The sequence below is a fragment of the Salmo salar genome, chromosome 11, assembly GCF_965601325.2.
Source record: "Salmo salar chromosome 11, fSalSal1, whole genome shotgun sequence".
Lineage (NCBI taxonomy): Eukaryota > Metazoa > Chordata > Actinopteri > Salmoniformes > Salmonidae > Salmo > Salmo salar.
The window spans coordinates 17,957,176-17,972,029 of record NC_138301.1 but is presented as its reverse complement, the minus strand read 5'-3'; the positions used below and the strand labels follow the sequence as shown (position 1 = coordinate 17,972,029).

General features: G+C 45.0%; 1 protein-coding gene across 1 annotated transcript in view; it reads left to right on the top strand.

Moving 5' to 3' along the window:
- The window catches only part of LOC106562141 (CD276 antigen), a 79,552-nt gene that overhangs the window by 5,989 nt on the left and 58,709 nt on the right, over positions 1–14,854 (top strand). Inside the window, exon 2 of the mRNA XM_014126786.2 lies at positions 4,213–4,308. Coding sequence (XP_013982261.2) covers positions 4,263–4,308 — 46 coding nt within the window. The 5' untranslated portion in view covers positions 4,213–4,262. The remainder of the gene's footprint in view (positions 1–4,212; positions 4,309–14,854) is intronic.

Here is a 14,854-nt window from a genome sequence, read left to right as displayed (position 1 = left end):
CGGTTACACCAGCCTAATCTTGGGAGTTGACAGGCTTGAAGTCATAAACAGCGCAATGCATTGCAAAGAGCTGCTGTCAAAACGCACGAAAGTGCTGTATGAATGAATGCTTACGAGCCTGCTGGTGCCTACCATCGCTCAGTCAGACTGCTCTATCAAATCATAAACTTAATTATAATATAATAAACACACAGAAATACGAGCCTTAGGTCATTAATATGGTCGAATCCGGAAACTATCATCTCGAAAACAAAACGTTTTTTTCTTTCAGTGAAATACGGAACCGGTCCGTATTTTATCTAACGGGTGGCATCCCTAAGTCTAAATATTCCTGTTACATTGCACAACCTTCAATGGTATGTCATAATTACGTAAAATTCAGGCAAATTAGTTCGCAACGACGCCAGGCAATGAACGCAAGAGCAGTGACACAATTTCATGTTAGCAGGCAATATTAACTAAATATGCAGGTTTGAAAATATACTGTTGTGTATTGATTTTAAAGAAAGGCATTGATGTTTATGGTTAGGTACATTGGTGCAACGACAGTGCTTTTTTCGCAAATGCACTTGTTAAATCATCACCCGTTTGTTGAAGTAGGCTATGATTCGATGAGAAATTAACAGGCACCGCATCGATTATATGCAACGCAGGACACGTTAGATGAACTAGTAATATCATCAACCATGTGTTGTAGGGATTATGTTAAGATTGATAGTTTTTTATAAGATAAGTTTAATGCTAGCTAGCAACTTACCTTGGCTTCTTGCTGCCCTCGCGTAACAGGTAGTCAGCTTGTCATGCAGGCTCCTCGTGGAGTGCAATGTAAGGCAGGTGGTTAGAGCGTTGGACTAGTAACCAGAAGGTTGCAAAAACGAATCCCCCAATCCCCCCTGAACAAGGCAGTTAACCCCCGTCCCTAGGCCGTCATTGAAAATAAGAATTTGTTCTTAATCTGATTTGCCTAGTTAAATAAAGGTGTAAAAAAAAAGAAAAAGAAAAGGCAAATTGGTGGCCAAAAATACCGATTACCGATTGTTATGAAAACTTCAAATCAGCCCTAATTAATCGGCCATTCCAATTAATTGGTCGACCTCTAGATTGGATAGTCATAATTTTGTCTAATAATATAACTCAATCACTGTTTGCAAAAAAGGCCGGTCAATCATGACTGTGCGCGCATAGCGTAGAGGCGTGGGCTATAGGCTGTATCAAATACGTTTCTTCTTTCTTTGCAAACACACATTTTATGCATTTCTTCTACACTTTTAAGTATATGACTGGAGACATTAGCAGAATGTTTTTTAACATGTCAAATTACAGGGTAGTCTACTTTGCTGACAAACAGAACAATAAAAGCGACGTTGTCCATATAATGGGCCTATGAGAATGGGAGACACAAATAGAATGTGACGTCCATCTAAACTGTAGGAGGAAATTAATGTCCAAAAACAAAATGTTAACTACGGGATCGGTGTCCCTATTCAGGGACGGTTGAGCTAACATACACTAATGTGATTAGCATGACGTTGTAAGTAACAACAACATTCCCCAGGACATAGACATGTCTTATATGGGCAGAGAGCTCAAATCCTTGTTAATCTAACTGCACTGTCCAATTTGCAGTAGCTATTACAGTGAAAAAATACCATGCTATTGTTTGAGGAGAGTGCACAACAACAAAAAACTTTTATCACAGCAAATGGTTTGATACATTCACCTCAAAGGGAAATAATGTACTTACATTCAGTTATCTTGCTCTGATTTGTCATACTGAGGGTCCCAGAGATAAAATGTAGCATAGTTTTGTTTGATAAAATTAAGTTTTATATACAAATGTAGGAACTGGATTCTACAGTTTGAACCCCTGCTGTCTCTGGCCCGCCTGGCCATCAAATGTGTGAAATTTAGTGTATAAGCTAATGATCCATCATGTATGACATTCCTGGGTGTGTAAACTTACATTTTGTATTACCATATAATTGTTGTATGTTCTCTATAGTTATGTACTTGAAAATGTATCAATTCACCAATTCGGCACATTTGGGCAGACTATTGCAACACTTCACTGGATCAATCTGAAACTTTGCACATACACTGCTGCCATCTAGTGGCCAAAACATAAATTGCGCCTAAACTGCAATATTGTATTATGGCCTTTCTCTTGCATTTCAAAGATGATAAATAAAAAATAAAAAAAGACACCACGTGTTTTTTTTGTTTGTATTATCTTTTACCAGATCAAATGTGTTATATTATCCAACAATAATTGTACATTTCCACAAACTTCAAAGTGTTTCCATTCAAATGGTATCAAGAATATGCATATCCTTGCTTCAAGTCCAGAGCTACAGGCAGTGAGATTTTGGTATGTCATTTTCGGCGAAAATTGAAAAAAAGCTCCGATCCTTAAGAGGATTTATTAAGTAGTGAAAAGACAAATTATGAAAAGACAAATTTGAGTATTTTCATTGTCTTCTCTTTACAGCAATAGCCATTTGCATTCCAAACTGTGATGCCTTTCCTTCCGACTGTAGGCAATGCGATTTAAAAGTAACCTACAACTTATTTACGGCTAGGGGAAGCTAATGATCTTCTGTGGCGAAATCATGCTTTACTTACCAATTTTGAATGATTTTATGTATTTATGTATAGACAGGAGTAGGCTAATTAGCCTATATAATTTTGGCAATTCAGTTTACTTAGGGAAAGCTTCCTCCAGCCTTAAGGACACACTTCCTATGAGCATATGTCAATCTACTATCCCCCAGAGTAGAAAAGTTGACCTATTCTATTGGTCAGTTTGTCCAGAAAGAAATAGCCCAAACAGACTCTGGGACAGTTGTGGAACGATACAACCAGTAGGCTATGCCTAGGCGACATAACACAACTTTAAAAAGCAATGAATCTGATGCAGCAGATCAGAATGTTTAGCTTAAAATGTTGATAAACTATTATTTCTTAACATTATTAACTCAGCAATACGCACAAGGCAGTAGGCTACACGCGAATGTGCTCTTGGCTACCGGACGATGAAAGAAAGTTGATAACCAATAAAACATGAGAGAAATAGGCTACTGGTTTCAATGGCATATGGAAGTCTTTATACAATAATTGCCTAGGCTACTTTGAAGCAAGGTAAAACATGCCTCATAATAAGTAGTAAAACATTCAGGTTTCAAACAATTAAGTACTATATGTTTTCAAAATGCATACTGCCTCCAGCTCATTGCAAAGTGGTGTGTGACGTGCTAATGAAGCTGGGGGCCAATTTTATTTTTCGGGCTTAAAAAAAAAAAAAAAAAGGTCCAAAAGCCGGCTTTACCGGCTAACGGAAACCCTGACACACACACACACACACAGTGTCTCTGCAGTCTCCCACCGAGAGAGTGGTGGCAGACGAGACAGTTTTGTGTGGTAGGAGTCAAAAGAGTTCACTACATCTAATGTTTTCCCACGGGTGGGCGTCCTGAGGCCACTAGGCGAATGACTGGGCTGTTTCCTGTCAGAATGGAAGTTCCCTTCACTCAGCTCTAATGGCCTGAAAGAAATGCCTTGTACTGTGTACAGCTCTCTAACTCTCTTCCCCCCTCCTCTCTCTCCTCTCTCTTACTCTCTCTCCCTCTATCTCTCTCCCTATCACTCCCTCTCTAGCAATTCAATTTCAATTTAAGGGCTTTATTAGCATGGGAAACGTGTTAACATTGCCAAAGCAAGTGAAGTAGATAATAAACAAAAGTGAAATAAACAACACAAATTAACAGTAAACATTACTCTCACAAAAGAATAAAGACATTTCAAATGTCAGATTATGTGCAAATAGTTGAAGTACAGAAGTGAAACAAAAATGGGTTGTATTTACAATGTTGTTTGTCCTTCACTGGTTGCACCTTTCTTGTGGCAACAGGTCACAATATCTCTCTCTCTCTCCACCTTTCTCTCTCCCTCTCTCTCACTCTCCTATCTCTCTCTCTCTCTTATTTCTCTTTCTATCTCTCTCTCTCTCTCTTTCTCTCTCTCTCTTTCTCTCTCTCTTGCAGGATTTCCCAAGGCAAACACGCTGGTTTAATGTTGACATTAGATTTAGTTCACATGAGCAGTAGCTGTTTGCACTCCCCTGTCTTTCTTTGGATGATTTCTTGTCTGAAATTTTGTATCTATATTATTTGGGCCAGAGCGAATCAGATCATGTCTCTGTGTTTGTTTCCACAGTGCTGTGTCTGACGAGGCTGACCCGCGCTACAGAGACCCTCAGGAAGACCATGCTGTCCCTCCTGCTGCCCACGCTGCTTGCTGTGCAAGCTCTCGGTGGGTGGTGTCCCCCTGTCCCCCTCCACGGCCCGCCATTACCCAGAGATCAAAGCTACCACCAAGTGTAATTCCACCGCCATCTAAACAATACGCTTTAACAGGGTTTTTAGTCATTCCCTTCAAAGAAATTACAAGGAAGACAAAACAACAGCTCAAATGAGACTTACTCTCCAAACTAATATTCTTAACAGTGCAAAAAGTAAAGACAATGAAAACTTTACAGAATGGGAACATTTAGAATGTTATGACTGAGGAGAAAGTTAGATTTGGACAGGAAAATTGGTTGGGTTTGTCCTTCTCTAGCCAGAGCTAAAATGGGGCCCTGGGGTAGTTAGTAGGGTGAGGTCCTGCCTGAGAAGAGATTTGCAGAGAGTGTCGTTTTTCTCCAGTGAGTCAGAGAGTGTGGTGGGCGAGTCAGCCTCTCATGTTCCAGTAAGAAGGGGGAGTTGTGGTTGGTGTAGCCTGGGCACTAGGCAGCAGGGTTGTTGTAGTGCTCAGGGCAGTGTGCTGGAGTCAGCAGTCAGACAGAGACTCTGAGAGTGAGAGAGCTTGGAGCAGGGCTTCATTAGGGCCTAGTACTGTTCCAGCCTTCATGGGTCTCTGGCCTGCTAATTACTGGCTTTGGTGGCTGCTGGGACGGAGGGAGGGAGGCGTCTCGGACTGATTCTGCAAAGCTCTTTAAGTTGTAGTTAATAATGTTTTTACCTCACAATATATGATTATGCTTTTTTTACTTACTGGAGTTTACTGTTGAATTAAGGATTTACAGTATTAGGTAACACTATACAGCATGTTTTAATTCATACTCTAAGTCATGTGCTTTGAAGAGACAAACTGTCATGTGGAAATAGTGAGTGGGTGTGCATGTGTGTATGTACTGGTGTGTGTGTGTCTGTATGTGTGTGTGTGAGACCTGGGGTCCTCTGGGCCTGTTGTCTCCAGTAGGTCTCTGATTAGGATTATAGGCCCTTGCTAATCCCACTTGTCTTCTACAGTGTCTCTCCTCTACTCCGCCATTAAATAACCGTATCAGTGTCACTCCTGTGCTGCACCATTAAATACCCCTATCTCCACACAGGATTACACTCTGAGGCTGCCACATTGCCGCTGCACTCTCCCAAGACAACCTCTAGTAGAGTACAGAGGTAGAGTCCCCGTCTGAACTGTTGGTGTGTAACATTGTCCTGGTGCGTAAAGGAAGAAAATGTTGCTTAGCACAGCTGTTGTCAGGTCTTCTGCAGAGTGGTGACAGGTTTCTTTGTTTCAGTATCCATATACACTGAGTATACAGTTGAAGTCGGAAGTTTACATACACTTAGGTTGGAGTCATTAAAACTCGTTTTTCAACCACTCCGCAAATTTCTTGTTAGCAAACTATAGTTTTGGCAAGTCAGTTAGGACATCTACTTTGTGCATGACACAAGTAATTTTTCCAACAATTGTTTACAGACAGAATATTTCACTTAAAATTCACTGTATCACAATTCCAGTGGGTAAGAAGTTTACATACACCAAGTTGACTGTGCCTTTAAACAGCTTGTAAAATTCCAGAAAATGATGTCATGGCTTCAGAAGCTTCTGATAGGCTAATTGACATCATTTCAGTCAATTGGAGGTGTATCTGTGGATGTATTTCAAGGCCTACCTTCAAACTCAGTGCCGCTTTACTTGACATCATGGGAAAACCAAAAGGAATCAGCCAAGACCTCAGAAAACAAATTGTAGACCTCCACAATTCTGGTTCATCCCAGGGAGCAACTTCCAAATGCCTGAAGGTACCACGTTCATCTGTACAAACAATAGTACGTAAGTATAAACACCATGGGACCACGAAGCCGTCATACCGCTCAGGAAGGAGATGCGTTCTGTCTCCTAGAGATGAACGTACTTTGGTGCGAAAAGTGCGAATCAATCCCAGAACAACAGCAAAGGACCTTGTGAAGATGCTGGAGGAAACAGGTACAAAAATATCTATATCCACAGTAAAACGAGTCCTATATCGACATAACCTGAAAGGCCGCTCAGCAAGGAAGAAGCCACTGCTCCAAAACCGCCATAAAAAAGCCAGACGATGGTTTGCAACTGCACATGGGGACTAAGATAATACTTTTTGGAGAAATGTCCTCTGGTCTGATGAAACAAAAATAGAACTGTTTGGCCATAGTGACCATCGTTATGTTTGGAGGAAAAAGGGGGAGGCTTGCAAGCCGAAGAACACCATCCCAACCGTGAAGCACAGGGTTGCAGCATCATGTTGTGGGGGTGCTTTGCTGCAGGAGGGACTGGTGCACTGCACAAAATAGATGGCATCATGAGGGAGGAAAATTATGTGGATATATTGAAGCAACATCTCAAGACATCAATCAGGAAGTTAATTCTTGGTCGCAAATGGGTCTTCCAAATGGACAATGACCCCAAGCATACTTCCAAAGTTGTGGCAAAATGGCTTAAGGACAACAAAGTCAAGGTATTGGAGTGGTCATCACAAAGCCCTGACCTCAATCCTATAGAAAATCTTTGGGCATAACTGAAAAAGCATGTGCGAGCAAGGAGGCCTACAAAGCTGACTCAGTTACACCAGCTGTGTCAGGAGAAATGGGCCAAAATTCACCCCAACTTATTGTGTGAAGCTTGTGGAAGGCTACTCAAAACGTTTGACCCAAGTTAAACAATTTAAAGGCAATGCTACCAAATACTAATTGAGTGTATGTAAACTTCTGACCCACTGGGAATGTGATGAATGAAATAAAAGCTGTAATAAATCATTCTTTCTACTATTATTCTGACATTTCACATTCTTAACATAAAGTGGTGATCCTAACTGACCTAAGACAGGGAATGTTTACTAGGATTAAATGTCAGGAATTGTGAAAACTGATTTTAAATGTATTTGGCTAAGGTGTATGTAAACTTCTGACTTCAACTGTACATGACATAAACTGACCAGGTGAAAGGTATGATCCCTTATTGATGTCACTTGTATAATCCACTTCAATCAGTGTAGATGAAGGGGAGGAGACCGGTTAAAGAAGGATTTTCAAGTCTTGAGACAATTGAGACATGGATTGTGTATGTGTCATTCAGAGGGTAAATGGGCATGACATAAAATCGAAGTGCATTTGAACGGAGTACGGTAGCAGGTACCAGGCGCACCGGGTTGTGTCAAGAACTGCAACGCTGCTGGGTTTTTCCACGCTCAACAGTTTCCCGTGTGTATGAAGAATAGTCCACCACTCAAAGGACATCCAGACAACTTGATACAACTGTGGGAAGCATTGGAGTCAACATGGGCCAGCATCCCTGTGGATCGCTTTCGACACCTTGTAGAGTCCATGCCCCGACGAATTGGGAAGCAAGGTGTCCCTAATGTTTGGTATACTCCATGTTCTTTTAATGCACTAGACTAGTAGCAGTACTCTCAGTGGGGTTGCTCTAAGTTAACAGGCAAGCAGCAGCAGCACAGTAAGTAGGCCTAGCATCCAGGCTCCATAAGCAGCATTAGCAGCTGAGAGGCAGTAGAGCCAGTAGTGTAAAGCAGAAGCATTAACAGGATGCTGTCTGGCTAATTGCTTGTTGTCATGCTCTCTGTTCTGTCAGCACTGCCACCAGCCTGCCAGGCCTCTGCCATTTGCTGCTGCTTGCTCCCACCTGCCCGCTCTTAGCATCTCCACGTTAAAAGGGAAATTGTATTCATGCAAATGCAAAAATGGCAAGCTGACCTGGATTCAGTTTTAATGACGAGAGCTGGGAGGTAATTCTAATTAATTAGCATAATTGAATAGATCACATCTAGTGTGGCAGTCAGAGAGCGGCAGACATTATGGCAAGGCCCTGAAGCGTGTAAATATCCTGCTCACGCCCGCATCTCTGGTGTACCCTTTGAGGTCTGCTAACTAGGAATGCCCTCTCCCTGTCCTCCTTTTCTCTTCACAGCAATTGATTCTGTAGAGAGGGGACGTTTTGGCCCGCGCAGAAATTCAATTTAGGGTTATTACCCCGTATCAGTGATGTTCTTACTAATTTGATTGTGGCCAGTGAAGTATCCTTTTAAAAACAATCGAGGACAGGCTCGACAAAGATTGCTTTCTCTGCGATGCATACATAATGCCCAGTCAGTCTACTAGCAGGTTGGCTACTGCACTGAGCTGCTGGCCCCTCCCTCTCTCTCCCCGCTCACTCTGCACTGTAGCCTAGCCATTTAAACAGAGTGCATTACCCATCAAGCACCACATGATTATTTGAACAAGTCCTAAAAAAGCTATCTTGTGGGATCGCTTAAACATTGATGTGGGTAACGTGCAGAGATTGCAGTTCTGCATAGGGAGTGCTGAGCGGGGCCTGCTGGGGCCTGGAGCCATATGCAGGTTATCTTTGTGTTTAGTGGACTGTGATGAGCAGGATGAATGACCCACCACCACCGCTCTGATCTGTGCCTGGAAAGCAGCGTCATTGCTTGGTGCTGAGGAAGAAGGTTCCCTGCCTGACACACAGAGAGAGGAGACAGTTACCTACAGGTTGTTTCCACGGTTACCGGGTGCTTCCACATTTACAGGGCCCTGAGTGAGGTCACTATGTCTCAGGAGAAGCAGGGTCGGGTGTTGCCACGGTTACGGGGCCCTGACTGAGGTCACTGTGTCTCCGGAGAGGCGGGGCCAGGTGTTGCCATGGTTACAGGGTCCTGAGTGAGGTGACTGTGTCTCAGGAGGAGACGGGCTCAAGGTACCATCCAGACACACAGCCCCTGACCCTTTAATAACCCCTTAACCCCCAGCATTAATGCAGACATCCACTGCTCCCTGACCCATTCATAAGGCAGAACAGAATTGCAGCCTGAGATTTGAGCAAGGGCTCTGCCCTCCCAGACATGGCTTTGGTTATTACCAGGGCCAGCAGGTGTCAAACACCCTCTATCTGAGGGATTAGAACCCAAACCTTTGCCACCCCTACAATAATAGTTTGATCAACTTAGCTTGGCTTTTCTGTAATCGTATGCATAGCGTATAGGCTCACCTTAACCCCAGTCATTTGGATTAAGCTGCACAAACTCAAATCCACCCCACCCCCTCTCCTGCTGGGATGGATTTGCTCCTATGCCTCGCTCCTCATACTCATCCCAGGTTGTGTTCTCTCTCTTCTCTCTCAGGCAGGTGGTGGAGGAAGGTTAGGCTTGTCCTTATCGCGCAGGCAGCTCCTCTGCAACTGGCCCCCCATTATCTGCCTGTCAGAGCCCATTAACAGCTTATTGACGGGATATGAGACCAGCTACCCCTGATAAAGCACCCGCCCGCCTTGTCTGTGGAGAGAAGAAGATGGGGAGAGCATAAACAACAAATGAGAGCGGGGGAGAGAGGGAGAAAGAGAGATAGACAGACAGAGTCAGGAGAAAGGAAGTGTGGTGCATCTTGATTTATTACGTTGCTGAAAATAAGCAACCTGAGCTCCTGTCTGCTCCACTAGCTATCTGCACCTCATATATCTCTCACAGACAGAGATGGCTTTCACTCTATGATGACTGTAGCCCAGATATGGAGAGACAGTGTTAAATTGGTAAATGTCACGAGTGACCCCATTATTCAAGGCTCAGAGACCTACATAATCCCCTCCATTTTGTGTCTCTCTTTCAGGAGCAGGACGGGAGGAAAGGCTCAGCTTTAGAATAGATTCTGTATGTGTCGCGAGTGATAATTCCGAGCAGTGTTAAGCTGACCATGTCTAAACTACCACTACATCTTTCAATGTATTCCAGATGTTGCATTTTATTTGTGTTCCCTGGGCATATTGGAAAGGTTTTGGGCTTGGGAACGCTTTAAAGAAAGGCTTTAGTTGGCGTATTTGAACAACGACATTTACTGAGAGAATAGCTGTTGTGAAAGGGCACTAAGCATCTGTGAACTTCCTGTTCGTTAGATATTCAGGTGGGTCATTCGTGCAAAGACCAACATGTCTGGAGCTGCAGTACTTTTGACCACCCGATGGGGGCATTATTGCCACAGCTTTTTAAGCAGGTCACTAACAGAACACTAACTACACTGCCTGTGTGTGTTTACTTAGTTAAGTCAATATTACCGCCGCAATTTGCCTTCCAGTGTATGTATGTCTGTGCACCCTTATCATGGCTGTTCCTTTATGCCGTGTTCGACTTTACCATATCTCTGAACATATGTACCTAACGTCTTCTAATGAACAATACTACTGGTAGCTCTGCCGTCTGTTATCGACCAGGGGTAATTTAACCTCTGTGTAAGGTGCCTATTGGCCTAGTGGGTGATGTTCACTGTTATTAAGCACAGTTCATTTGAAGCCGAGTTCTATTCTGTGTTTGTTATTGGAGAAGCTGTTATGAACCAGGGTTATTGAACAGTGTGGGTTATTGCTTCTGGAGCTGGAGGGAGATGGAAGCTGTGGTCTTATTGAAGTCCTTGTGTTTAACAGCCCAGGTTATTAAAGGGATCCGGTTATTACAGGTTTAGGTATTTCTGTTTAGGGTTGTGTCCCATTGACCACGGTCAGCTGAACGGGAATGGAACATCAACACTGAATGTGTAGGCTATGTATTGCATTCTACTAGATGTGGATACAGGGGTACATTCTATTGAACTGAGTGAATTCAACTTTAGTGATCGCAAGCAGAGTGAGATGTTAATGTGTTTGTGCGTGCCTGCGTGTAGGTGTGTGTGTGTGGGTGTGGGTGGGTGGGTGTCACTGAACACGGTGATTGGGACCTGACTGTTGTAGCAGTACTATGACAGTGGATATTGTAGTGTCAGAATGCCCTGTGTCTCAGACTGACTCTCACAGTGCTGTGGAGCTGTCGGGAGCCAGGACTGAGCTGAATAACAATGCCCTCTGCTTGTGTGTGTGTGTGTGTGTGTGTGTGTGTGTGTGTGTGTGTGTGTGTGTGTGTGTGGTGTGTGTGTGTGTGTGTGTGTGTGTGTGTGTGTGTGTGTGTGTGTGTGTGTGTGTGTGTGTGTGTGTGTGTGCGGGTGCCTGCATTTGCCTGGTTGTGTGCGTGTGTGACTGTGTGTGTGTGCGCGTGTGCATGGGTGCGTCTGGAGGACTGAGGTGAGATGTCACTGCCGCTGTGGCTAAGGAATTTGTTTACCAAGAGTCATGTTGTGTCACCTTGTCAGCTGCCTATGTATGAAGCCTGTGGTTCTCCTCCCAGCCCCTGTCAGCCTGCTGCCTGCCATGCCTGCCATGGTGCTTCACACTCAGCAGGCCCCTCAGCCCCTCTGCTCCACTCATCTGTATATATTAGCTTAGCACTAGCCGGGGCTAATATGTACTAGCAGGGATATCCGTGCAGCGAACCATTCATCTAAGCTCACAAGTTCACGGTGGCTCTCGAGTAGGGCTGGGAATTGCCGGGGACCACACGATACGATATTATCTCGATACTTAGCTGCCGATACAATATGTATTGCGATTCTCACAATTCTATATGTATTGCGATTCAATACTGTGATTTTATTATAATTCCATGGTCCAAACATATTGCTCACCATATGTCTGCTGCAGAGGGATGAGAGAGAGCCATGTGAAAAATAGTTTTGAAATAAAAGCGCTGAAAACACTACTATCCTGATATGAATCTGTATAGATTCCCCCCCATCACTACTCTTGAGGCTGCATCTGTACTAGTGAACTAGCACGAGGCTAGACAGGGCCCAGTGACAGCATCACTGTTTTGTTGAGTTGAGGTAGGGGTTGAAAAGACCGCCCAGGGATTACGGGAGTGGAGGGGATGTGGGGAATGTAAATATTCGACAGGGCCATTGCAGGCTTGCCCTGCCTACCTACCTGCCTGCCTGCCTGCCTGCCCCTCCCTCCCTCCCTCCCTCCCTCCTCCCCCTCCCTCCCTCCCTCCCTGCAGCCTGCCTCTCCCTCTCGGCTGCCTGCCTCCCTCCCTCCCTTCCCCCCTGCCTGCCTGTCTCCCTCCCTGCTGCCTCCCTCCCTGCCTCCCTCCCTCCCTGCTGCCTGCCTGCCTCCCTCCCTGCCTCTTTCTCCCTGCCTGCCTCTTCCTCCCAGCCTGCCTGCCTCTGCCTGCCTGCCTGCCTGCCTGCCTGTCTGTCTGTCTGTCTGTCTGTCTGTCTGTCTGTCTGTCTGTCTGTCTGTCTGTCTGTCTGTCTGTCTGTCTGTCTGTCTGTCTGTCTGTCTGTCTGTCTGTCTGTCTGTCTGTCTGTCTGTCTGCGCGTCGCGCGATCTGTCTCCCTCCATGTCTGACTCCCTGCCTGCGTGTCTGCCTGCGTGGCGCTTTGCTCTGAGGGAAGGGAGTCTGAGGGAAGAGTGCCAGCCAGCGCTCATGGAGCTTTAATGAGTTTATTTCATGTCGGCTGTGAAAGTGCACGGCTCTGTCTCTCTCACAGGCACTCAAACAGAGCCGGGCCCATAAACACAAAGTGCAGGGTGTAAATCTGCCCTGCTGTCCCTCCCTCCACCACTCTCTACTCTGAGCATCTCTTTATCGCCTCTCAGGGGCCGGGGAGAGCCCTTAGCCCTCCTCCCTCAAACAGGGAGACACCACCTCTCACAATACACTTTTTCAACCAAAGGAGTTATCACAAATACTACAGTCTGTTGTTGTGTTTGTTGGAGATATCTAGAGGTTAAAAGCAGAAACAATAGCAGTTTTCCCCCTCCGTGTTTCACCTCTGAAGGAATAGGACATCAGATGCTTACTCACAGTTTCCATGACGTCAGAGCTAACAACCCCTCCCCTCTGGGTGCAGTGAAGTGGATGTGAAACGCTGTGCTCTCCTGCTGCTCTCGGTCTGTCTGTGTATGTCTGTCAGTGTGTTAACATGCTGCCCCAATGTCCCGCTGCACCCTCACCAGACTGGCACCAAGAAGAGGGTCACTGGTTAGAGAAGGTGGGAGAAAGAGATCGAAGGAGAGAGGGATGAGTACTTATCTCTTCCCTGACTTGGGCCCTGTCCTGAGTTAGGGGATTAGCGATGGGCTGCAGTGCTCTCCCCTCCTGGCTTGTTTCCTGATATTATCTTTAAGTGCACGCTCAAAGCTGCCCTCTCACTCTCCTTCCTCTCCCCTCTCTTCCATCATTTTCCCCATCTCTGCCCTCTCTTCCCTCTCTCCCCATCTCTCCCCTCTCCCATTCTCTCCCCCTACCTCCCTCCCTCCTCTCTCTCCTCTGTGAACCCATTGGAGTGAGTCATTCCGGTCTGCTCTGGGAGTGATCTAATTGCTGTGTCTCCTCCCTCCTCTGTGTGCATGCCTCTGTGGGGGCCGTCACTTCCGCTCCAGTCCTACCAAAGTGCCTGTTGCCTATTCATTAACCCAGAAAGCACTACAAAAACACACACGCACACAAACTACTAGAACGTTAGTCTGGTAGACAGCCATACAGCCCTACAATAAATCCTGCTACTGTAATGGTATGCCATGATTACTGGATTGGATTGTCGACTGTGCTGTGGCACGGCAGAGGAAGTGTAGTCACATCATGGGGCTATAGAAAAACATCCCGCCACTGTGTTGTCAGTAAATTAAAAAGCTGCTTAGTGATTTTCACTGGGGTTGGCAGTGCATCACCTAGAATGACATTCTTGTGTTTGTTAGTTACTGGGGCTTGTTGTTCTTCTGTTTCCATGGTTTTCTGGATGTGGTGGATGGTATATTTTTGGATGTTGAGGTGTTGGCAAATTGTCTATTTTGCCCTGTTTTCCTCTGGCCTGTAGTTACATGAAGATCCAGCAGGTGGCAGTGTGCCTATAGATGAGCAGGGGAATATTGGTGAATGTGGGGTCTCTCTCCTGTGAGGTTTGGCTATGTGTCTACCAAAATATCTTTGCCTTGACTGAGCGTCCTCATCCACAGATTGCACTTGGATGAAAGTGTTGTTTGTTGATAATTGGGAAATCAATTGTTACACCTCAATCACAACTATTTCATGCAGAAGTGTGTGATTGTTATTAAATCTGAAAGACACGAGTACAGAAGAGGTTCTCATAAAGAATAGCAGTCTAGTATAGGATGCATCACACTAGATTCACAGGGATTCCAGGTGTTGGAATGGCATTTTCTGTCCTGATGTTCATCACACGACCAGACCTGTAGAAGTGGAGAGAGGAATAAATTGTGAATGGTTTAGCTATAGCCTCCTCTCTCTGTGGTGTCTGAGATGGCTACTAAGCCAGAATGATTATGCAAAGCCTGCTTTTGGCTGCAGAGAGGACATGGGAGGGGAGGAGAGGAGAGGAGAGGAGAGGAGAGGAGAGGAGAGGAGAGGAGAGGAGAGAGAAGCATCCAGTCTAGACTAGCAATGTGGAGATCAGATGCCTTAAGGAGGGTTTCCGCTTTAAAACAAAACAAATCACACTCACCATTGAGCAGCTTAGCCCCGTGTTGTGTTGAGGGAGACAGTACACTTTGGAGAGAGATGGAGAGTGTTCTTTCTCACCAGACAGACCACTGTCTATATTATTAACTCACCACTGGCTACAAGTGGATATTTAGGAGCTACCTTTTTATTGCAGTTCATTCATCTCCCTAAAGCTTATTTAGACATCTCTCTCCACTACATGGC